Here is a 25,353-nt window from a genome sequence, read left to right on the forward strand (position 1 = left end):
GTATTTAATACACAAGAATATACAACATCTGAGAAAATAGATATGACAAAGTTAGTGCAGGAAAAAATATAATTCTGTCATGAAGCATAGCAATAGGCTATACATAATCAAATTACCCATATTAGGGCCCAATTCTAACTTGCATGCCCATAAATCGCATTTTCTCATGCATCAGTGTAAATGGGAGAGTTGTGCCAAAATGCAGTGACACATGGATATCAAGTTAGAATTTGTCCCTGAGAGGATATCTCTACTTATCTAATGAACCTCTAGTGCTTTTCAACCTCGTTATGATAACTACTACAGATTTATATCACCGTTTCCTGTAGAAATGAAGATAGCTCAAGTTACTGTCCCCTCCAACATAACCAGGGGGTGACTATTAAATAAGGTACTGATCTACAGTTCATCCGCAGTGTACTTTGTGGAGCCCTTTCCATCCAAACTATACAATGTTATAGCTTGCAACATCTATGACCTATCGATTTTGAAATCTACAGTATCTTCCTACCTTGTATGAAATTAATTGGGGTACCACATTTTTATGAACGGACACCACAGTCTTAGCTTTGGTGGAAATAAAGCTTTTTGGCCTCAGTGGGTCATCAGATCTGCAACATGCTACAGGAATCCCTGTTACGTGTCTTTATGATACAATCAGAGTATCTGTATCAGGTCTGGCTCTGGGCGCCCTCGTTGACGGAAGTGACTTCAAGGGTTTCCGGCATTCAGTCTGGTGATATTGTCTTATCTCACCTTCTCAAACTGGACAGAGTGATGTTATGGTTTGAAAATGATGCCCTGTGTCAACTCAATGGTCGGATTACAGGGCTGAAGAGGGTCGTATTCTGCGAAGACGTGGCACACATTCTCCATACCAGCTTCAGTGCCTTTTGCCACTATACCAAATATCCTGGAGGGGGGAAAAATAATCAAAGTTGGATATTTGCCTACATTGTTGTTAGCTTTCCTTCACAAAATCATACCTATTATAATATGGGCATATGCATGCTGAAGCTATCTAATAATGAAGAACATTACCTTGCTGGTTTGGAACTCTTGTGCCACCTGTGAAGATAAAAGGGGTAAATTAGAGATTAAAACTATGTTTAAAAATGGATAGGGATACAGTCCATTCAAGTGGACTTCATTTCTGATTTGTAGGCCCAGAGTTTTTCCTGACCACATGACCTTACCAGGAAAAACCCAGGGCCCTTAAAAACAAGCTTTTGAAAGAATCAACTCACAGTCTCTTGTCTGGATCTTCACCACTGTAGCTGAGCAGGTGTGCAGGGTAATGACGTCTGAAGAAGAGTCTAATGGGAACACACACATTCATCAGGTTTCACTTAATCAAGAAAGGTCTTAGAAGTCATTACCATAATTTGATCATTGTTGAATGCTCAAAAGAAAATGTAATTCAGAAAATATATTTTTCTTACTTTCTCTGGATGTCTGTCAAAGTGACACCTTTGGGTGACACCTTCAGGTTAACTATGGTGGGTGTGATGGTGCCCTGGTCCATCGTGAAGGTGGAGGACACAGCCTTTTGTACAGCACATGGCCCTGTCAACATCTCAGTGGGGATTGCACTCAGGTAGAGGAAATTGCAAGCTAGGGAGAAGACAAGGAAGATAATTCATTAATTTGAGAGAAGAGAAACCAGTGTGATGCTTTTTATCACAGCTGTCTACTGCAGCATGTAGGACAACCACTACATTGCACTGCAGATTTCGACACTTACCAGTCATTTCCTAAATATTATAGGAGTCCAAATGCTGTGTGCAATGTAGCCTACTGTGACTGTTTATAATGTAGCATAAATTATTTAATGCAAAAAGTTGCAATATTGTATAAAATCTGTCCACGTTAAGCAGATTCTTAATTAATAAGCTGGTGGTGAGTTTTTGTATGAGAGGCAATGAGAGTGTTGAATTTAGTCAAGATAAACATGAATTGCTATTTTGATACGTGAGGCTTATTTGATCAAATATAAGGTAACGACCCTGGGTTTATAAGCGCGGAAATCGACTCTGCGCACGAGAATGCTTTTGCTGCACAGTCGATAGCGCGCCGGACCTCGAGCTCAAAGATCGAGGGTTCGAGACCTGCTCCCTGCCTGTTTCATTACACTGGTGTCAGAAGTGGGATCGGACCTTGCATCTACGACAGTGCGTGTGCTTGGCCGGTGAGCGCGTTCCTGTAAGACGTAGCGTCTCAAGCTAGCGCGAGTCGATAGCGCGCCGGACCTCGGGCTCAAAGGTCGAGGTTTCGAGACCTGTTTAGGTTGTTACGAGTGTACTGATTTAAGTGTGATTCACGTGACATCCTGGCAACTTTGAGAAAACTTTATAGAGTTGTCCCTGTTGAAATTCGAGACGGTCTATGCATATTGAGGCGAGCATAGAATCTCACTCTCCATTAAACACAGGCAGTTGACGTCAATACCCCTCATCGAGTATTCAAAATAGTTTTTAAATAACTAAGTGTATCCACCAATCCAAATAGAGGATTAGGTGGGAACTTGACAGCACGCCATTCCGCTCTGTGGACAACGAATACATTGTTGAGCAGTATACATAGGTATTTCGTCAATATCTTGCTTCTACACCTGCTTTGCTTGCTTTTTAGGGTTTTAGGCTGGGTTTCTGTACAGCACTTTGAGATATCAGCTGATGTAAGAAGGGCTTTATAAATAAATTTGATGATATCCACATTTCTGGCTGTATCAAGCATACTGCGATGATCCAGATAATTAGCGGGAGTCGCGAGAGGTCAGGTGGTCACCTCACCTGTGAGCTTTCTTGGCATGCACGGCTTGGGAATCCCTAAAAACATGCTACTTAGATTCAAGTGACTTTTTAGAAATCATTTTCGCTAACCCTTAACCTTCTGCTTAAATTATCCTAACCTATTACACCAAATTCGGGGCTGTATCAAAGTGGCGTGTTTTTAGGGAATCTGCACGGTTTACCTGAAGATGCCGTTCGCTAACATTGTAAACATTTAAATATGTTCCTAAAGTATATTACGGGGGAAATAACTTAGTTGAACTGAAATAAGTTGAAGATAACCCATGCAGAAATGTTTACCCTATATGGAAAAAGATTGCAGTATGCTGCAATTATTTCTTCCAAAACGCCACAGTCAACTGCATTTACTGTTCTTTTACTGCAGTTTCAAAACTGCAATATTTTTTTGTAAGGGCCAGTTTGCTCAGGTAAGCCATTAATAACAGATAATTAGCCAATATCTTTATATATCTTTAGCCGGTCACCATTAAGGCCTATTAATGTCTTTAGAGACAGAATAATATAAAACTACCTAGCTGATTGGCAAATTGATACCACAACTAGATAACCTAATGATGAATGTTGGGGGCACAATTCTCACCAGTCTTTGTCTTGTCTTCTGGTGCTGACCTGTCAGTTGTTCCCTCCTGTCCTTTATTCAGATCTGTAGACCAAACAGATACTATTTAATTGCCTGGTTTAGAAATAAAAAGGTTGCCTTATATGTGGAATATGCAATTATTCAGATCATTAAACAATGTATGTAAACATCTGTGGCTTGTTGCCTAATAGATTTAGGCTATTTGTTAAATTATTATAGCATACCATGTGACTGGAGCAGAAGTTTGCAGGGTAGGGCATATGCAGTGATGGTGTGTTGGAAGACCAGGGCAGACAGACTACCTGCAAGGGGATAAAAAAACAGTCCAGTTGTTTTAACTAAATGTGGTTGAATATACATATCAAGTGATAAAGTATTAATGTTGTTTCAAGGAATGGCCACAAGAGGGCATGGGTGATCTTTCTGAGTCATGGTATTACATCCATGCATCAGAGTAGCTTTGATGACCCAAGGCAGCAACAAAGCAACCTCAACATCACAAATGTGTTTGAGATCTACATAGATTATCACAATCAGACTCAACCTTGTTTTTTGTTTTTCTATAGTGTGATTGTTTGAGTTGCGGTACAGCCAATATAAATCTGATCTACTTTCTTTCTTACAGGACATAGGATAGAAGCCCACATCTCTCAAAGCCCTGAAAAGCAAACCGCTCCATCCCTCTGCCTCCCAATTTTCAGGACACCGACCAGACATAGCTGACTCAAGTCTTGTGATTCATGCTTCTCCTAAACCAGGGTGTGGGCCTTTTGTCAAGATTGACAGATTGTTCATTCATGGTAAACAAAGAAGTATGGGATTGATAGATTGTTACACTATGAATAAACAAAGTAGACGTAGCCCACTTCTTACCAAAGTACGGTTCCTGTGAGGAGCCCTTGATACGGACACCCTTGGCCGACGATTCAATGAGAAAGTGCCTCACGAGCTCTGAGCTGCCCTCCGCTACAATAAAGAAGCCAAGAGTCAGGAAAAGAGACAAGGCAGATAGGCAGTATAGTATTTACTGTAAATTAATCTAATATGAGATATGACAGTTAGATAACATACGGACAGATGCCTTTGATTCTACTGTGACTGGTATTGTTGATGATGTGGTGGTGTGATAATAGTATAATATTGATAATAGTTACTGTTGATTAAGAAGCCAGGATTTAAACACTATAATAACATTCTGGTAATTAAATGCTATGGAGTGTTTGCACCGCCACAGAGGTAGATATTATGAGTAATGAGCAGCCTCCGGTTGCACCACAGATTTCAGGATAAACACAGACAGACATGCCCACTCAAGTCAGCAGCAGAGAGAGTTAGGTAAGTCCTATCAGGTCTTTTCAAGACACATTGGTATTGATCGTGTGCTTTAGTTGTGTATACTCTGTTTATAGGACTGTGTAATGTGGTGTGTGTGTGTGGTTTTTCTGAGCAGCAGTGTTGAACGGGGAGAAGGACTTCAGGATTGTTTACCTGGTTGGCCAGTAGGGGATATATTGATGGGCACCTGGTCCACCTTCATAGCCAGCCCGAAGGAGCCTCTGAAGGACGTGCTGTCTCTCACCACGAAGGTCCCCGGCTCCTTATCTATCACTATGCCCTCAGCTACAATCACACAGGTACCACAGATACAGCTCAGACAGTGCAGGGGTATCCCCATAGAGTCACCATTGTTTGTCACTGTTGTAGACCGAGTATTAATAAAATCATTCATTTTAGTCTAAGATAAGTTTTGGTTTTCTATTTAAACATACATTTGCTTTGCGTCTTTAACTTAATATAGGAACTCAAATGCAACAACGTACATACAGTTGTGGCCAAATATATTGGCTCTCCATTTCTTCTCAAAATGCTTACCCTGAACTCTGTTGATGTGTGGGCGGAACCAGAACTGAGAAGTGTCCATGACAAACTTCATCGAGTGCTGATTGCCTTGGAAAGCTAAGGGATCATGAAAATAAAATGCACATTATTTTATTATTGAATACGCACAAACCTTTTCCCAGCAGAGGGCACTGGACAGAGATTTTAGATTTTAAACAGATTAACGAGGATCATCATCATCAGGACTCACAGTGAGAGGGAGATGGCGAGGATGGCCTGGAGCTGGGCCTCTGCTTGATCTTTACGTCTGGGACCATTGCCTCTGGAGGTGACTGGGGGATGAGCTCCCGCTCTGGAGCTCCGTTGACCAACACCACAGGGATGTCTGTCAGTGAACCGGCCAGGGAGGCAGGGCTGCTGTGAGGGCTGCTGTGGATCCCCTGGAAGTGGCCGAGTGGTGATGGGCCGGTCAGCAAAGGCTTGTTGGTGAACGGCCTGGTCGAGGACCTGGACACGTCGCTGAAGGAGCTGGATGTGCGGTAGAGGAGGAGAGACTCGGGGCTGTCGCCTTCACTGTCACTGAGCAATGACTGATAGCTGTGTAAGAGCAGAAGCACAGTTGAAGAGAAGATGTTTATGGCACTGTTGAGTCCAGACAGGGGATTGGTAGAACTTTCAAGTGTCAAGCTGTGACAACACCAGTTAGTGCTGCTCTATGGAGTCAAGAGTGGTCTAACTTGCCATTATCTTTGCATAAAACTAAGATATTAAAGTAATTTCCAAAAGCATGTATTAACAGAGTGTGAAGGGGTCTGACCTGCCCATTATGTAACTGGTTTCTGAGCCGGGCGACGTGGAGAGCATCGAGACAGCACTGTTCCTGTGAGAGTGTGACATGCGCAGGGTAACCGGGGATGAACACATGCCCACATCGCCTCCCTGCATTGAGGGCAGCCGCCGGCGGACGACACTTCCACACGGCAGTGGGGGGCGAGAGGAGGCATCAGAGAACACCAGGGAGCCTTGGGGGCTGCACCTGGAGCCAGAAGCAGAGGACAGTGGGATGGGAATGCTGCAGGAGGGGGAGACGGAGGTGGAGATGTTCCTTGGAGAACAGCCTCTGGGGACCAGCACACAGTTGGAGACGTCTTCATCTGGAGAGAAGTCATCTGGAGAGGAGGGAGAACGCCAGAGGAAGTTGGAGCAAATGGTGCTAAATATCGAATAGATAAAGGGAATGGAAAACCTAATAGGTCTATGCAATTTCTTATATCGTTAATGTTGTGTTATCTGAGAGGAGAGAGGAAGAACATCCAAGAGAAGCGTGAGAAAGGAATGTTCAGTGGCTTAACCAGTGAATGAACTGAACTTCCCTTTTTGGAGAGCAATAAGTCCCACAATTCGTGGGATTTGTTCTCCTTGTGTTTCTAACATAGTCACTTACAAGAAGTGATCACACACATTTAAAATTGGAGGTCTTAAACGTTTCCTTCCCCATAATATGAATGAGAAGTGTTGAAATAGTCTTCTTATGATCAAAAATCATATCCATTGCGTGCCGTTACAGATAAAATGTATTGCCTTTTTAAGACCCACATACTCTACAGTCAGAGCAGATTGTGGAGACTCATTTAATCTCGTACGTGTACTCACTCATACATCCCATTCCTTTCCCTTCTATGGCTATGTGTCTGTATAATATGGGCGTGGCTTTATGTCAATGCTACATTGAGTATACCAACATTTAGAACGCCTTCCTAATATTGAGTTGCACCCCCCTTTTGCCCACAGAACAGCCTTAATTTGTCTGGGCATGTACAACAAGGCATCGAAAGCGTTCCACAGGGATGCTGGCCCATGTTGACTCCAATGCTTCCCACAGTTGTCAAGTTGGCTGGATGTCCTTTGGGTGGTGGACCATTCTTAACCAGTGACATCAATAAGGGATCATAGCTTTCATCTGGATTCACCTGGTCAGTCTATGTCACGGAAAGAGCAGGTGTTCATCATTTTTACTCAGTGTATACCACACAAGTGTTTTCCTGGGAGGCTAAAGACAGAAGGTTGAAATTCCTCCACATCATGCAGGCTTTTACTTGTTCAAATGAGTCCCAACCCTCCCTTTTCAAATACATCAAGCAAACACTGCGTTCCTGCTGTGAGGGTGAGAATGCAGTACTTTGCCATGGAGAATTTCCCCGGATAAGTTTGAACTTGTCCCCCCAAAATTCTGTCTGACTGTAGGATCTACCCGCCTGTCAGTAACGGCGGGAACCTATTGAAATAGATGAGTCTGTTGCCCCATGCCACTGATGTGAGGTGTCCTGTGGTCAGGGTGAGTGAGACAGGCGGGTCACTGTTATGTAGTGACGAGAGTTAACGTGGATCGGTGACAAGTACTAAGGGGGAGATCCATTGATGAGTAGGTAGTACCAGTAACTATATCCATCACAATTACTGTAACCTCATTCAGTACATCCCACGCCATTTGTTCTTTGGTTGTTTAAGAATGAATACTTCTATATATGGAATTGTGCTCACTTCTGTTTTTCAGTTGTTCAGACCATGTCAGACAGTGACTGTTAAAGGTTGACTGTATTTAAAGCACCACTGTGTGTCTGCCTCAGATGTTCTGGGTGTGGTATGTTTTTTTGTCTGGGCAGTAACCCCAGACAAATGTACTCTATTTTGTAACATTAAACTGATGTGAAATTATGGGTGGATTTTTACATAGCCCCGGGCCATGGGCACATGAATGGGGCACAATGGAAGTTGCTATTCAAGGTTCTTAGGCTTGGTCTCCAGCCAACGTAACTGCAGATGTTTCTAGCCATGTTTTACGACGGAAAAGTACCCTAGGTCTAAACTCCTTCATTGACTAAGTTTGACATTTTTCTATGTTCAAAACTGTTGAATTGAATGACTGAAAGTAATTCAGTAGGCGTAGGCCTCCTGACAGGTCTACGTGGAAATATCAATTAAAAATATATATGTAGATAAACTACAGTTGAAATAAAGCATGTGAGCTTGTACTGAAATAAAATAAATAGGCCTATATTACAGCATATGAATCAATATTGGGCTTTATATGCCCTCTCACTCATTGTCCTACCTGTGTGGAGGCTGCTGGACTGGGACCTCTTGTTGAAGTGGATGGGCTCAAACGTGGGGTCCAGTTCCAGAATGAGCTGGTTCAAGTTATTTAGTGAGATGTCCAGGTCATCCTGTTCACTGCAACTCCCGTTGGGGTCCATCATGGCGCTCGGACTGCACCCCAGAGCCGCCTCATGAGCGGAGTCCAGGCAGGTACTCTGACCCACCCTCAGAATGTGATTGGGTATTATGTGGGACATGGCTCCAACTATAGGCATCACGTAAATCTCTGAAACAGACACACCAGTAGGATTAACTCACTCTAATACATCTACTGCTGTAAATATCGCTCTTTGTATAGGTTGTGTAAATTAATCCGATGCATATACAGTACCAGTCAAAAGTTTGAACACACCTACTCATTCAAGGGTTTTTCTTTATTTTCTACATTGTAGAGTAATAGTGAAGACATCAAAACTATGAAATAACACACATAGAATCATGTATTAACCAATAAAATGTAAAATGTATTTTATATTTTAGTTTCTTCAAAGTAGCCACCCTTTTCTTTGATGACAGCTTTGCCCACTTGGCATTCTCTCAACCAACTTCAGCTGGAATGCTTTTCCTACAGTCTTGAAGGAGTTCCCACATATGCTGAGCACTTCTTGGCTGCTTTTCCTTCACTCTGCGGTCCAACTCATCCCAAACCATCTCAATTGGCCCAAGCAAGTCTCTTCTTCTTATTGATGTTCTTTAGTAGTGGGTTCTTTGCAGCAATTGAATCATGAAGGGATGATTCACACAGTCTCCTCTGAACAGTTGATGTTGAGATGTGTCTGTTACTTTAACCCTTTGAAGCATTTATTTGGGCTGCAATCTGAGGTGCAGTTAACTCTAATGAACTTATCCTCTGCAGCAGAGCAAAATATGGGTCTTCCTTTCCTGTGGCAGTCCTCATGAGAGCCAGTTTCATCATAGTGCTTGATGGGTTTTGCAGCTGCAATTGAATAAACTTTCAAAGTTTTTGAAATGTTCCGCATTGACTGACCTTCATGTCTTAAAGTAATGATGGACTGTTGCTTATTTGAGCTGTTCTTGCCATAATATGGATTTGGTCTTTTACCAAATAGGGCTATCTTCTGTATACACCCCTACCTTGTCACAACACAACTGATTGGTTCAAACGCATTAAGAAGGAAAGAAATTCCACAAATTAACTTTTAACATGGCACACCTGTTAATTGAAATGCATTCCAGGTGACTACCTCATGAAGCTGGTTGATAGAATGCCAAGAGTGTGCAAGGCTGTCATCAAGGCAAACGGTGGCTACTAATAAAAAATATATTTTGATTTGTTTAACACTGTTTTTGGTTTCATGTGTTATTTCATAGTTTTGATGTCTTCACTATTGTTCTACAATGTAGAAAATAGTACCAATAAAGCAACCCCTGGAATGAGTAGGTGTGTCCAAACTTTTGACTGGTACTGTACATATAGATTGAATTTGGATTACTGTAACAGCGCTTTTTGAGTTGTTATTTGGATTCGTTCCCACGTCCCATATTAAACTTTGATTTGATTATAGGTGAGCTCACTAACATTGGTGTGTCAATGGGATGAATGGAAGTTATTACACTGTGTCCAAACTGACCTAAATAGGACAGCTGTGCCTAGCCTACACTTGACCGTTGCTACTGTACAAGTTATATTTACACTTTGCTAAAATGTACATGTATGTTTACATATCTACATTACAGATAAAATGTTTAGTTTCCCACCGGGGAAAAGTTATTAAAACTGTCTTGTAAGGAACGTAATTTCAACCAGAGTTGCCTACTTAAGAAAAAGCTGTCAGTTAAATGACATTGCAATTCAACAGAACCCAAGTAGAAGGCTCAGTACTAAAAGTTCAGATATTGTAGATGATTTACTCGTTCGTTTTATGATTCACACACATTGTTATCGTGACACAATGTTATCTTGAGTGAATTAAGTTCAAATATCACTCTTCCACATTGTGTGAACTCCACCCAGCCTTTCCCAGTCTCAATAGACCTGCAGCTGTCCCGTGAACTATATGAACCTTCCACAAACTTTCATTGTATTGTTGATAGTATTGTCAACAAAGGTCAACTCTTTGTGAACCCAGTGAAAGGAGCGGCATCTAAATATGAGTAATATTTAATTATATGAGACCTGTTTACTGTTGGCTTAACAGCTACTGGCGATGAACAAATACTCATATCCTTCTCTTCAGGTTTTCTGTCTAGCAGTTGCTTACCAATACTGTGGTTAACTTTACAGCACCACACATGCAAAAGTATAGGTAAGGGCCATAGTAATTTTGAAAGTTACATATTTGACCTAGAAGTATGACGCAATCTCTTGAGAAAGTGAACGGTTTGCGTACAGTGATAGTTGAGGGGATAAAGGAAGCAGTCAAGAGGAAGGGTGTGGAGTGTGTAAGAGGGAGAAGGACTCTACCCCCTCGTCTCAGACAGGGCAAGGCACCCAGTGAGTCACAGGGCCAGAGGGAGTCGCCATGACAACACAACCATTGTTGTCCCCCCAACACTTCCATTGCTGATACAGCAATCAGAGACCATACATTTTCTATACTGATTTACCACTGGTATTTACAGCAATTAAAAGATGTGCAGATGTTACTTCTAAGAACTGCTTCCTATTTTATTTTTTATTTATCCTTTATTTAACTATGCAAATCAGTTAAGAACAAATTCTTATTTACAATGACGGGCTACCCCAGCCAAACCCTTCCCTAACCCGGACGATGCTGGTCCAATTGTGCGCTCGGGAGGCCCTATAAAGACCCCCTTTAGTGTTGCTGTAGTGTACAGTAGCCTACTATTTCCACATTCCAGACAGAGTGAGGAAAGTTGATGCCTGAGGCTCACTGTTATGTGACACACTTCAACATCGTTCTATCAGCCTTGGGGGCAAAACATACTGTAGTTGCAGTAGCATGAGGTTGTAGCATTAGATTGCGACCCTGCGAAGGACATCCAATCTCTATGTGCAGGTAGCGTGTGCATGAGGTCCTGACCCACCTTCACCACAATATACTTATGGGAATAATAGATATAAGTCTATTACTGAAAAATCACGACCCTAACATTTGGAAAGACACAATTATCTATCCTTGATGAATACAGTACTAATGTTTTATGATACTTGTTTGCATAAATCTATTTTTTTTTCTCCAAAGTGTAACAGCAGAAGTATAAGTAAACATAGTATACATATTCTAATTAAATGCATTCTTAATCTACCTCCGTCACGTATGAGATTCTGTATACTGAAATATAGTTGAGGTATCTTACCTGTTTTTGTTGTTCTCTTGTCCTCAATGTGTAAGGAAAGGGGTTGTCTATATCCCTGAGGTTTCAAAGTAAATTAATCCAAGAGTAGAATGCTTTTATTGATAGCTCCCAACTCCTCCTACTGTCATCCAGTCAGCCGACTGTTTCACACGCCCTTGCTTGCAGCTCTAATATTCTGGGTTAGGTCTGATGCTGCCATCAGTTGTAGGATATTCATTTGAGGCAGAAACAGGAATTATTCATTATCACGGGGAATATAATTCATGGAGATTTAGAATTTTCTCAGTGGATTTTACAGATCTGTAACTAGAATGAGTGAAAGTTAAAGGATGGGTAGTGTTCTAGAGAACACATTTGTGAAGAGGGCACGAGTGTAACCCATGTCTATTACTGTATTTTTTGTGTGCAAATTTTGCACTGAGATACAGTAAATTGGACAACTTCCATAAGCTTTACATTTTATGCTGAAAGCCAATAAATGTTCTATAAAACTTACAATTGATCTCCATATCTTTTAGCGTCTGTAAAACAAAATGCTGTGGAATCAATAAAAGCTTATCTTATCACTATTACAGTTGTTAGAAAGGAGTATTAGGTAACTTTCAGAAAGGATGTAAAGGGATAACCCCTTTCTTACAAACAATAGCCTATTGTCATTTGCATTTCTGGGGAACCGAGTCAATTGCTTTTCTGGGGAACTGACCTCCCAAGGTTTGTTTTGAAACTAGTAAGTGAATGAGACGATGTCTGGAAATGTCTGACTTGTGCTAACCTCCTCTGTAACCCCCTAGTTTGAATGCAAACCATTTATTAACCATTTATTAACCATGCCGTGTGATGTTCTTTTTTGTCCTGTGGAAGCCTTCAAGGTCACACTTTATTTGGATAGTCCATCTGTAGATGCTCTGCAGATGATCATACTATCAACAAACTATCTTTTGATAAGCAACTGCTTGCTAAGATTACGGTTAAGGGTAGGTTTAAAAGAAAGGTTAGGTAAGGGTTAATGTTAGGGTAAGGGTTAAGGTCAGTAGATAGTTAGCTGAAATGTTACTGATAGTCTGTAGATAGTCCATCTGCAGATGTTCCATAGACTATGCAAATAAAGTGTTATGGGCTTCAAAGACCCATATTGAAGCAAGGTACTGTAAATTGGTTGAAATCTAACATGTCAAATAGCCTAGACGTAGGGTTCCCACATGAAAAAATACTACAGTTTACTATGGAATACTACAGTACTTGCTATATAATTCTATAGTAGGCTGCAGTATACTGTTAATCAGTTCAGTGACTGCCTAAATTCAACACACCTGGTCTTCCAGGTCAGTTAAACCAAAAACATGAAATGCCTGTGGCCCTCCAGGACCAGGGTTGTCTACCGCTGCTGTAGAATACTATACCACACTGTAGAATCCCTCGATCATGTGTAGTACTTAATATAGAATGTTGTAGTATATAGTAGATACTACAGTATTAACTGCAAAAGAAGCACTGTAGTAAATACTACAGCAATGTCAGTAAAAACACTACAGTCCACAAAAACACTACTTTTTTTACTATATTAAACACTGCAGTGTTTAATTTGCATATACCCTGCCCATTCCCCTCCCCTGTATCGCAATTTGTGCCACCTATAAGTGAGAAACATACATGCCAAGTATAGACCATATATTAATTTCCCTTCAGGTTATTGAAAAGAGCAGAAGCACCGAACTAGCTGTTCAGACCCCAGTCCTACCTACGTACAGGTTATGAAAAATGTGCTGTTTTAATATTTCTCCAGTAAGTTTCTTGAAGGAGAAAGCCTCCACTTCTATTTCAAAGATAGTAAAACAAAAACACCATGTCTACAAAAACAGTAATATTACTACAGTATAGTCTTCAAAAACACTACAGTAAATACTACAGTATACTAGTCTGCAGAAACACAACAGTAAAGTACAATATTTTTTTTTTTTACTTCAGTATTTATACTATAGTTAACTGTAAATACTACAGTATACTACAGTAAAGTATGCAAAAACACTGCAGTGAATACCACAAAAACACTACAGTATTTATACCATAGTATACTTTAGTCTTTTATCATGTGAGTTGTTGAACAAGTGGTCAAATGAGACCAGAGCGCACCTTTTTTTTTAAATTCTTATTTATTTACTAGACTTCGGAAATAAGACTCAAAACAACACAGAAATAATACAAAGACATTGAGTATTTACAGTGCTAGTCCTCCACTAACAGCTCTATAACAGGAAAAAATGGAATGGTACAGACTTGATCTAAATCAATACCTAGTGGCGACAAGTAAGCTGCCTGATAATTTAAGCATACATGTCCTTTAGACCTTTTCAGTGATCTATAGAACACTTACAAAAAAAACTATTTAAATATAGTCAGAAATAAACATAGGCTGTGTACAAGATCTTGTCCATGTTGAAAAGGCTGACAGATTAGGCAGCATTGGCAGCTTTAGGGGGAGAAAGTGGTTGTGGTCTCTGTTTCCATGGCGGCCGCTGAGCTCCTCTTGCCGCAGGTGTACTGGAAGAATCTCTCCTGGCTCATACAGCCCAGATCCTTCAGCAGCTTCAGGAGGTCGCGGCGGAACTTCACCCCGATGAATGCATACACAAAGGGGTTGAGGCAGCACCTCAGGAAAGCCAGGCACTGGGTGATGTCAGCGGCGTAGAGGAGGCTGTTGTCATAGAGGCAGTCCTTGCTGCCCCCCTTAGCCGCGTCGAGAGTGGTCAGCAGCAGTACCAGATTATAGGGCACCTGGCAGAGCAGGAAAACCGCCACCAAAGTGAAGATCACCTTGATGGCCTTGTTCTTCTCAAAGCTCCGGGCCTGGCACAGGGTCTTCACAATGGCACCGTAACAAAAGGCCATGATTAGGAGCGGCAGAACGAACCCCAAGACCATCTGGCTCACCTGGATGGCCACGCGCACCTGGTCTGAGCCGGCGGTGTAGGGGGTGCAGGTCTTGTTGCTGATGTTGGTATAGGACATCTCGGGCACAGAAAAGACCAGCGCCATCACCCAGATGACCACAGAGGTCACCTTGCTAATGAACACTGCCATGGAGCGGTGGCGGTGGGCAGAGACGGCCTTGGAGATGGCGAAGTACCTGTCGGAAAAATGACATAAAATTGGCTTTATATAGCAGGCTCATATAATACTTTAGTGAACCATATACAAATATTTACAGAGATAAAGCAGATCAGCCTATTTGGTCACAGCAGAGATAAGAGCAGATCAGCTTATTTGGTCACAGCAGAGATAGGAGCAGATCAGCTTATTTGGTCACAGCAGAGATAAGAGCAGATCAGCTTATTTGGTCACAGCAGAGATAAGAGCATATCAGCTTATTTGGTCACAGCAGAGATAGGAGCAGATCAGCTTATTTGGTCACAGCAGAGATAGGAGCAGATCAGCTTATTTGGTCACAGCAGAGATAGGAGCAGATCAGCCTATTAGGTCACAGCAGAGATAGGAGCAGCCTATTAGGTCCCGGCAGAGATAGGAGCAGATCAGCCTATTAGGTCACAGCAGAGATAGGAGCAGATCAGCCTATTAGGTCACAGCAGGACGCACACTGCAACACGTTTCGATCAGGCTTTTATTTAACCAGGTTAGTCTTTGAGAACGCTTTCTCATTTGCAGTAACGTACCTGTCCACGCTGATTGACGCGAGGAGGAACATGCCGCTGTAGAAGCTGACCTTATAGATGGTATGCATGGCCTTGCAGATGAACAGCCCCAGCACCCATTCCGTCATGGAGTTGGTCGCCCAGAGGGGCAGCGACACGACAAACAGCAGGTCGGCGACGGACAGGCTGAGCAGGAACACGTCGGTCCCGGTCTTCAGCCGGTTAAAGTAGACGTAGGTACCGATCACCAGGATGTTACCGACCAGACCGAGGAAGCAGATGAGGGAGTAAAAGGTGGGCATGAACCAGGAGCGGAAGTGGCGGTTGGATTCCTTTTGGCATTGCTGGGTCCAATGATCATAATCCAAGTCAGTCTTGTCTGTGGGGTAATCAGTGAAATCAGTGATGAACTCTGTAGTCATTTTTTCATTCTGAGAGAAGCAAGTCTGAAAAAAAGACAATGGGACATACTGTAAATCAGGATAATTGATGATTGACTGGTTTAATCATATGCCTTGAATTCTAATAAAATGTCATTCAAATAGATTAGTGTTCAGGTTCAGGGAACTGGGTCCAAAATAAAGCAGACACAATGTACCCTGCATCTGGCCCCTTGATAAACTGGCATGCTTTCAGATAAGTATACCACTTCCTGAGAGGAAGATGTGCTATACAGTATGCTCTCGAATGAAAGACTGTGGTTAGTACCAGTATAGTGTTTGTGCGTTTCTGTGGGTAGATTGTGTTAGAGTTATAAAGATATCAGTTAATTGATTGTCTAAAACAAATTATATCGAAAGACTATTAATAATTCACACAAATGATATTGTATGATATGGTATACTGAAGACTGTGTTCATACATGGTTCTTACCTCAAAGTAGGTCCAGATCAGCAGAGCTGGTACTAAGATTTGTGTATCTGAAAATCAGATAAGGTGTGGAGTATCAGTTGATCGATAAATAGACTGATATGTTAGTTGACTACAGTGCCTTGCAAAAGTATTTATCCCCCTTGGCGTTTTTCCTATTTTGTTGCATTACAACCTGTACTTTAAATAGATTTTTATTTGTATTTAATGTAAAGGACATTACACAGAATAGTCAAAATTGGTGAAGTGAAATTTTAAAAAATTACTTGTTTCAAAAAATTCTTAAAAATGGAAAAGTGGTGCATGCAAATGTATTCACCCCCTTTGCTATGAAGCCCCTAAATAAGATCTGGTGCAACCAATTACCTTCAGAAGTCACATAGTTAGTTAAATAAAGTCCACCTGTGTGTAATCTGTGTCACATGATCTGTCACATGATCTCAGCATATATACATATACCTGTTCTGAAAGGCCCCAGATTCTTCAACACCACAAAGCAAGGAGCACTACCAAGCGGCACCACGAAGACCAAGGAGCTCGCCAAACAGGTCAGGGACAAAGTTGTGGAGAAGTACAGATCAAGGTTGAAGGAGCTGGAGGAGTTTTGCTTTGAATGATGGGCAAAAATCTCAGTGGCTAGATGTGCCAAGCTTATAGAGACATACCCCAAGGAACTTGCAGCTGTAATTGTTGCAAAAGGTGGCTCTACAAACTATTGACTTTGGGGGGATGAATAGTATTGCACGCTGAAGTTTTCAGTTTGTCTTATTTGTTGTTCGTTTCACAAAAAGTATTTTTCATCTTCAAAGTGGTAGGCATGTTTAAATCAAATGATAGAAACACCCAAAACATCTATTTTTAATTCCAGGTTGTAATGTTACGAAATAGGAACAATGTGAAGGTGGTAAATACTATGGCAAGCCACTGTATAAGAACAACCTTTGGAAAGAGTTCAAGACACGTCACTTATGATGACACGTAGGAGTTGATATCCCTTGTTATTAGCATAAATTGTTTTTCTAAGTGTCAATAATACATTTGAGTTGTCTCAACTGTTCGGTATTTAGCTTGTACTGCAGGGTTCCCCAATAAGTGGCCAATAGGCCAAATTCATCCCACAGGTGATTTTATTTGGCCCCACAAGTTTTCTGATCTTAGTGTTTGTTGTTGGACATAACACTAGAAAATCACCAGGAAATCAGCTCAAAGTGTTTGGGATTTCTGCAATGAATTTGCAGTGTGCAAATCTTTTATGTTCTGGACCTGTGACCATTCACCCAAGGAAAAATATTCACACGGATTAATGTAATTGAGGAGCCCTGTTGTCCAGTGTGCAACAAAGACATAGCAAGGACATCTGGTGGTAACAGAAGGGGATGCACCAACCCAAATATGAAAAGCATTACAAATATCATTTTTCTAAAGAGGCAAAAATAAAAACAAAAAACACGGTCAAAAATACCCCTTTGGCACGTCCCCCTGAGGCCCATCTGCTAGCCTGCTGTCCCCGGGCTGCTAGCTGTCTGAATCGCTGTGCCTCCAGCTTAACATTATTAATGTTAACATTAGAAGCCTCCTCCCTAAATTTGTTTTATTCACTGCTTCAGCACATTCCGCCAACCTGGATGTCCTAGCCGTGTCTGAATCCTGGCTTAGGAAAGCCACCTCATTAGGGAATGAGAGTCCCTAACTATTTTTTTTTCTGATAAAATAGAACTGCCAAAGGGGCGGAGATGCAATCTACTGCAGAGAAAGCCTGCAGAGTTCTGTCATGCTATCCAGGTCTGTGCCAAAACAATTCTAGCTTCTACTTTTAAAAATCCATCTTTCCAGACAAGTCTCTCACCATTGCTGCTTGTTATAGGCCCCCATCTGTGCCCAAGACATTGATCGCCCCCCATCTATCTTCAGAGTTTGCACTGTTAGGTGACCTAAACTGGGACAAGTTTAACACCCCGGCCATCCTACAATCTAAGCTAGATGCCCTCAATCTCACACAAATTATCAAGGAACCTACCAGTTACAACCCTAAATCCGTAACCATGGGCACCTTCTTAGATATCATCCTGACAGACTTGCCCTCTAAATACATCTCTGCTGTCTTCAACCAGGATCTCAGCGATCACTGCCTCACTGCCTGCGTGCGTAATGGGTCCGCGGTTAAACGACCACCCCTCATCACTGTCAAACGCTCCCTAAAACACTTCAGCGAGCAGGCCTTTCTAATCAACCTGGCCCGGGTATCCTGGAAGGATATTGACCTCATCCCGGCAGTAGAGGATGCCTGGTTGATCTTCAAAAGTGCTTTCCTCTCCATCTTAAATAAGCATGCTCCATTCAAAAAATGTAGAACTAAGAACAGATATAGGCCTTGGTTCACCCCAGACTTTGACTGCCCTTGACCAGTACAAAAACATCCTGTGATGTTCTGCATTAGCATCGAATAGCCCCCGCGATATGCACCTTTTCAGGAAGGTCAGGAACCAATATACTCAGTCAGTCAGGAAAGCTAAGGCTAGCTTTTTCAAACAGAAATTTGCTTCCTGTAGCACTAATTCCAAATAGTTTTGGGACCCTGTAAAGTCCATGGAGAATAAGAGCACCTCCTCCCAGCTGCCCACTGCACTGAGGATAGGAAACACTGTCACCACTGATAAATCTATGATAATCGATCATTTCAATAAGCATTTTTCCACGGCTGGCCATGCTTTCCACCTGGCTACCACTACCCCAACCATCATCTTAAAACCCCCTGCAGCAACTGGAAGTGACACAACTGAAAGCCAACACTTACTTTGGCCGCCTTTCCTTCCAGTTCTCTGCTGCCAATGACTGGAACGAATTGCTAAAATCTCTAAAGCTGGAGTCTTATATCGCCCTCTCTAACTTTATGCATCAGCTGTCAGAGCAGCTTACTGATCACTGTACCTGTACACAGCCAATCTGTAAATAGCACATCCAACTACCTCATCCCCATATTATTACTTACCCTCTTGCTCTTTTGCACCCCAGTATTTCTACTTGCACAACGTCATCTGCACATCTATCACTCCAGTGTTAATGCTAAATTGTCATTATTTCACCTCTATGGCCTATTTATTGCCTACCTCCATTTGCACACACTGTACACCAGATTTGTCTATTTTTCTTTTCTATTGTGTTATTGACTGTACGTTTGTTTATGTGTAACTCTGTGTTGGTTTTGCCGCACTGTTTTGCTTTATCTTGGCCAGGTCGCAGGTGTAAATGAGAACTTGTTCTCAATTGGCCTTCCTGGTTAAATAAAGGTGAAATAAAAAAAAGATATATAAAAGAAATCTCATGATCAGAAAACTGGAAATTCTCAATCCGTCAAAACAGAAGTGACTCGGTTACAAAACATATCATGAGTGAACTGGGGCTGTACCTGGAACCATCTCAGTCTTACAAACCTGGTTCCAGTTTCAGTATTTCTATACTCAATTGATTTGAAACACTTAAAAAATGAATTAACACTCTCCCTAAACATTAATTTAACAAGGGCAGCAGATGTCAGCGATTCACAGATGTTGTGTTAATAAGAAGTAGAAGCTCAATTTAATGATCACAGCCTACTGTAGCTATACAGCTGTATGGCTTGTTATCAGCCTTTCCATCTTAGCACCCTACATCACATACACTATGTTCACCTAACGGAAGCACATTTACTATTTTCATATTTTATTGTCTACATGCATGCAGCAATTGACTGGACACACTGTTTTGCTAAACTTGCCCCACAGTAGAGCTAATATCCTATGAATAATCAACTATTTAAGAGGTTCAAATCACTTTTCCACAGTTATGAAATTGTATGAAACATTGAATGATCTTCTCACCTTTGACAGCGGTCATGTTGATTGAGAGTTACTACTGCGCTTTAGTTCAGTACACAGGTTGTGAAAGTAGAAAGACAGCCCGCAAGTCTAGATGAGGCTGTGTGAGGCGCTAGTTTCTCCTTTGAACTATACAAAAAAAAAAGGGCCCCTGGATCATAGTTACTCTCTCAGTGTCTTGTAAAAAACAATGATTAGGAATGAGAGTGAATGCAAATGTTGTTGATTTTACGCATTGTGCAGGAAATTGACAAATGAACAATTTGAGGTATAATCTATGACAGTACAGAGAGATAGAACTGCATCCTGCGTATGTTGGTGATTTACTACCTATTAAACATTCGTGTTGAACTGTTGCATACAGCAATTGCACGCTATGAGAGGAAATTAGTGTTCATGTTGTTCAGCACAGACACTCAGACACACAAAGATCTCAGTGACCACAGTGGTTGAGGGAAAATGTATTGTCTGTTATATTTTCAACACACAGTCACTAGAAAGATAACACCATTACGCTTGTGCTGTTGAGGCTTATTTTTGTAGTCCACAGTGAAGAATAGGCTACATCGGTTCATTGAGAATACAATATATAGGTCCTAAATCGGTATAGACTTGGTTTCTCATCTCGCCATTACAACCCCATTACTTAACAATAGGCTTAGATGTTGATGAAATTGGCCATGCCATCTCCGACTGAGTTTACAGCTGATGTTGGATTAAAAGCCATTAGACATTGATTTTAATTGTATTTTGTATTGTATTTTAAAACTTTTGTCTACTATTTTCTATTGTCTGCAGTTTATCCCCACACCTGCCTGTACTTTCAGGTGGAGCAGGGATGAAGGTAAGGAAAAGCTCAGTGTCTGGGTCAAACAGGGCATACTGCTTATCATTACAATACATGTACTGTATGTACTCTTAGAAAAAGGGTTCCAAAAGGTAGAACCCTTTTTGGCTCCAGGTAGAACTATTTTGGGTTCCTCTGAGACCAAAGGGGTTCAACATGGAACCAAAAAGGGTTACTCAAAGGGTTCTCATATGGGAACAAACGAAGAACCCTTTTAGGTTCACCTTTTTTTCTCTAAGAGTGTACTAATATGTTGGATGAAAAGACTGTATTACAAAGTCTGTATTAAAATGAAATCTTTAGCATAGCAAATAACCCACTTTGAGTTACATTTAGCTAGAATAAAAGTACAAATATAACTAAAAAACAAATACTGCACAAGTAAGTAACAAACAAGAGCGATGCTCATTCTGTAAACCTCATGCATTGAAGGGACTATTTTTAAGTGTCTTACCAATTCTGGGTGTTTGCCAAACCAACAGCTACAAAACAGCCCTCCCAGAGCAAGTGGCTGATATGTACTTCTAAGGTGAGAGAGACTCATTACAGTCAACGCTTCATGCGTGTCTAATCCAAAATAATATAGATATGCTAATGTTTCTTCATGTCCCCTTTGACAACTTCGACAAATAAGTGATTTACACAAAAGTCTCAGTAATTTCTCCAAATGTCCCCAAATGTTCACCAATACTCATACAGTATACGTTTGTCATTGTGTTTACCACCACAACACTTTTGTTTAGGCAGTGGTGGCAGTTCCACTGCTGTCTTGGTTTATCTTGGTCAGTAAAGGGCACGTTCAGTCTTATTCTCCCCTACTTTCCATCAACTCTGCACAAGCTGCACACCTGTCTGCCTGTGCGGTTGCGGCTTTGAGTTTTCAAGGCGCTCAGGAAAAGAACCCAGCAAAGAAACACTAACCACAATTCTGTGCAACAGGTGACTGCTGCAGAGGGACGACTGTGCATCTCTGCACCTAAGGTAAAGCTGTGACAAATCTCATCACTATTGCAAAAGGCTGATCATAGAAATATAATTATTATAACGGACAATTATGAGCTGCAACAATTTGACTGGGACACTCATGGGTAAACTCAATAGGTCACCGGCCCACCCATCATGGATGTTGATTTGAATGAGAATGTCTTTTCTACTAATTAAAATTATATGGGGCTGCTGGTATGGTTCCTACACATGGTATCTAGCTGCAAAAGTGACAGACATTTTTTTTTTAAAGTGTGCTAGCAGGAAGACGACTGTAGCTGTACCTTTATCAGTTTATATTCTACCGGTCTCTCTTATCTGTTTATCTTCTACCTATCTCTTATCTGTTTATCTTCTACCTATCTCTTATCTGTTTATCTTCTACCTGTCTCTTTTGCTCACATCAGGTCAATACAATATAAATACTGTTGGTTAAAATGTTAACTACAAATGATAACACTACTAAGACCGCTGGAAGGAGTGGTGCAATATTGAAAACAGGAAACCCACTTCCTTGTACCTTGCAGATCAGAGGACACAGACCAGTGGACCACATCTTTAACAAATAGTATCAAATCTGTGATCAGTATTGGGTGCCATAGATTGTGTATGATAAGCTGTTGGATAACACAGTGCCACCGATTCGGCCCGCTACCAAGGACTGTGGGTTCTCTTCCGTGGCCGACATAAGTAAGACATTTAAGCGTGTTAACCCTTGTAAGGCTGCCGACCCAGACGGCATCTCTAGCCGAGTCCTCAGAGCATGACCAGCTGGCTGGAGTATTTACGGACATATTCAATCTCTCCCTATTCCAGTCTACATGTCCACATGCTTTAAGATGTCCACCATTGTTCCTGTACCCAAGAAAGCAAAGGTAACTGAACTAAATGACTATTGCCCTGTAGCACTCACTTCTGTCATCATTAAGTGTATTGAGAGACCAGTCAAGGATCATTTCACCTCTACCTTGCCTGACACCCTAGACCCACTTCAACTTTCTTACCGCCCCAATAGATCCAGAGAAAATGCAATCGCCATCAAACTGCACACTGCCCTATCCCATCTGGACAAGAGGAATACCTATGTACCCTCCAAGCTCATCATTAAGCTTGAGGCCTTGGGTCTGAACCCCGCCCTGTGCAACTGGGTCCTGGACTTCCTGACAGGCCGCTCCCAGGTGGTGAAGGTAGGAAAAAACACCTCCACCTTGCTGATACTCAACACTGGGGCCCCACAAGGATGCCTGCTCAGCCCCCTCCTGTACACCCTGTTCACCCATGACTTCATGGCCATGCACACCTCCAACTCAATCATCAAGTTTTTTGTTTACCCCCTTTTTTTCCCCAATAATCGTGGTATCCAATTGGTAGTTACAGTCTTGTCTCATGGCTGCAACTTCCATACAGACTCGGGAGTGGGGAGGGTCAAGAGCCGTACATCCTCCGAAACGCAACCCAACCGCACTGCTTTTTGACACAATGCCCACTTAACATGGAAGCCAGCCACACCAATGTGTCGGAGGAAACACCATACACCTGGTGACCATGTCAAAATGCACTGCACCCTGCCCGCCACAGGAGTCACTAGTGCACGATGGGACAAGGACATCCCTGACAGCCAAACCCTCCCCTAACGACGCTGGGCCAATTGTGTGACGCCCCATGGGTCTCCTGGTCGCGGCCGGCTGCAACAGAGTATGGACTCGAACCCAGAATCTCTAGTGACACAGACTGTAGCTGTACCTTTATCAGTTTATATTCTACCAGTCTCTCTGTTTATCTTCTACCTGTCTCTCTTATCTGTTTATCTTCTACCTGCCTTAGACCACTGCGCCACTCAGGAGGCCACAATCATCACGTTTGCAGACGACATAACAGTAGTAGACCTAATTATCAACAATGACAACACAGCCTACAGGGAGGAGGTCAGGGCCCTGGGAATGTGGTGCCAGCAAAATAACCTCTCACCCAACGTCAACAAAACAAAGGAGCTGATTGTGGACTTCAGGAAACAGCAGAGGGAGCACCCCCCTATCCACATCGACAGGACCGCAGTGGAGAAGGTGGATAGCTTTAAGTTCCTCTGCGTACACATCACTGACAAACTGAAATGGTCAACCCACACAGACAGTGTGGTGAAGAAGGCACAACAGCACCTCTTCAACCTCAGGTTGAGAAGGCTGAAGAAACAGGAGGCTGAAGAAATTTGGCTTGGCACCTAAAACCCTCACAAACTTTTAAAGATGCACAATTTAGAATATCCTGTTGGGCTGTATCACTGCCTGGTACGGCAACTGCACAGCCCACAACCGCAGGGCTCTCCAGAGGGTGGTGCAGTCTGCCCAACGCATCAACGGGGGAAAACTACCTGCCCTCCAGGACACCTACAGCACCCGATGTCACAGGAAGGCCAAAAAAATCAAGGACAACAACCACCCAAGCCACTGCCTGTTCACCCCGCTATCATCCAGAAGGTGAGGTCAGTACAGGTAAATCAACGCTGGGACCGAGAGACTGACAAACAACTTCTTTCTCAAGGCCATCAGACGGTTAAATACTGTTAAATAGGCGTCACTAGCACATTAGAGGCTGCTGCCCTATATACATAGACATGGAATCACTGGCCACTTTATTAATGTAACACTTGTCACCTTAATAATGTTTACATATTTTGCATTACTCATCTCATATGTACAGTCGAAGTCGGAAGTTTACATACACTTAGGTTGGAGTCATTAAAACTCGTTTTTCAACCACTCTACAAATTTCTTGTTAACAAACTATAGTTTTGGCAAGTCGGTTAGGACATCAACATTGTGCATGACACAAATAATTTTTCCAACAATTCTTTACAAACAGATTATTTCACTTATAATTCACTGTATCACAATTCCAGTGGGTCAGAAGTTTACATACACTAAGTTGACTACGCCTTTAAACAGCTTGGAAAATTCCAGAACAGGATGTCATGGTTTTAGAAGCTTCTGATAGGCTAATTGATATAATTTGAGTCAATTGGAGGTGTTCCTGTGGATGTATTTCAAGGCCTACCTTCAAACTCAGTGCCTCTTTGCTTGACATCATGGGAAAATCAAAAGAAATAAGCCAAGACCTCAGAAAAAAAATCTGCTTCATCCTTGGGAGCAATTTCCATACGCCTGAAAGTACCATATTCATCAATTACAAACAATAGTACGCAATTATAAACACCATGGGACCACGCAGCCGTTATACCGCTCAGGAAGGAGACGCGTTCTGTCTCCTAGAGATGAATGTACTTTGAAGCGAAAAGTACAAATCAATCCCAGAACAACACAAGGACCTTGTGAAGATGCTGGAGGAAACAGGTACAAAAGTATCTATATCCACAGTAAAAACGAGTCCTATATCAACATATCCTGAAAGGTCGCTCAACAAGGAAGAAGTCACTGCTCCAAAACCGCCATAAAAAAGCCAGACTATGGTTTGCAACTGAACATGG

The 25,353-nt window shown here is 41.9% G+C and overlaps 2 protein-coding genes across 3 annotated transcripts; both read right to left on the reverse strand.

Moving 5' to 3' along the window:
* Nucleotides 1–22: 22 nt before the first annotated feature.
* LOC139369614 (tensin-4-like) lies at nucleotides 23–11,720 on the reverse strand. The gene is made up of 13 exons (XM_071108874.1): nucleotides 11,671–11,720; nucleotides 8,345–8,614; nucleotides 6,050–6,401; nucleotides 5,483–5,829; nucleotides 5,266–5,349; nucleotides 4,882–5,013; nucleotides 4,267–4,359; nucleotides 3,618–3,695; nucleotides 3,394–3,456; nucleotides 1,443–1,614; nucleotides 1,248–1,316; nucleotides 1,042–1,068; nucleotides 23–913 (listed from the first exon to the last, which is right to left on the reverse strand). Exons 2-13 carry the CDS (start codon nucleotides 8,601–8,603, stop codon nucleotides 781–783), a joined length of 1,809 nt encoding a protein of 602 aa, XP_070964975.1. The 5' UTR covers nucleotides 8,604–8,614; nucleotides 11,671–11,720; the 3' UTR covers nucleotides 23–780.
* Nucleotides 11,721–13,801: 2,081 nt separating this feature from the next.
* LOC139369615 (C-C chemokine receptor type 7-like) lies at nucleotides 13,802–20,169 on the reverse strand. 2 transcript variants are annotated; one of them, XM_071108875.1, is made up of 4 exons: nucleotides 20,045–20,169; nucleotides 16,191–16,237; nucleotides 15,339–15,763; nucleotides 13,802–14,794 (listed from the first exon to the last, which is right to left on the reverse strand). In XM_071108875.1, exons 1-4 carry the CDS (start codon nucleotides 20,058–20,060, stop codon nucleotides 14,140–14,142), a joined length of 1,143 nt encoding a protein of 380 aa, XP_070964976.1. In that variant the 5' UTR covers nucleotides 20,061–20,169; the 3' UTR covers nucleotides 13,802–14,139. The 2 variants fall into 2 exon arrangements, with proteins under 2 accessions (XP_070964976.1, XP_070964977.1); XM_071108876.1 differs by having other exon boundaries at nucleotides 15,339–15,696; nucleotides 20,045–20,080.
* Nucleotides 20,170–25,353: the final 5,184 nt, after the last annotated feature.

Source organism: Oncorhynchus clarkii, chromosome 17 (assembly GCF_045791955.1).
Source record: "Oncorhynchus clarkii lewisi isolate Uvic-CL-2024 chromosome 17, UVic_Ocla_1.0, whole genome shotgun sequence".
In the NCBI taxonomy this organism is placed as follows: Eukaryota; Metazoa; Chordata; class Actinopteri; order Salmoniformes; family Salmonidae; genus Oncorhynchus; species Oncorhynchus clarkii.

What these genes read in the sequence shown, in the direction of transcription:
- LOC139369614 (XM_071108874.1), bottom strand. Translation starts at nt 8,603, where the DNA reads ATGCCTATAGTTGGAGCCATGTCCCACATAATACCCAATCACATTCTG. An exon ending in ATCCCCTACTGGCCAACCAG is followed by an intron (nt 4,360 to 4,881) that starts GTAAACAATCCT and finishes TCTTTATTGTAG; the next exon opens with CGGAGGGCAGCTCAGAGCTC. An exon ending in TTGACAGACATCCAGAGAAA is followed by an intron (nt 1,317 to 1,442) that starts GTAAGAAAAATA and finishes TGTTCCCATTAG; the next exon opens with ACTCTTCTTCAGACGTCATT.
- LOC139369615 (XM_071108875.1), bottom strand. An exon ending in TGATCTGGACCTACTTTGAG is followed by an intron (nt 15,764 to 16,190) that starts GTAAGAACCATG and finishes TCTTTTTTTCAG; the next exon opens with ACTTGCTTCTCTCAGAATGA. An exon ending in GCGTCAATCAGCGTGGACAG is followed by an intron (nt 14,795 to 15,338) that starts GTACGTTACTGC and finishes TTTTTCCGACAG; the next exon opens with GTACTTCGCCATCTCCAAGG.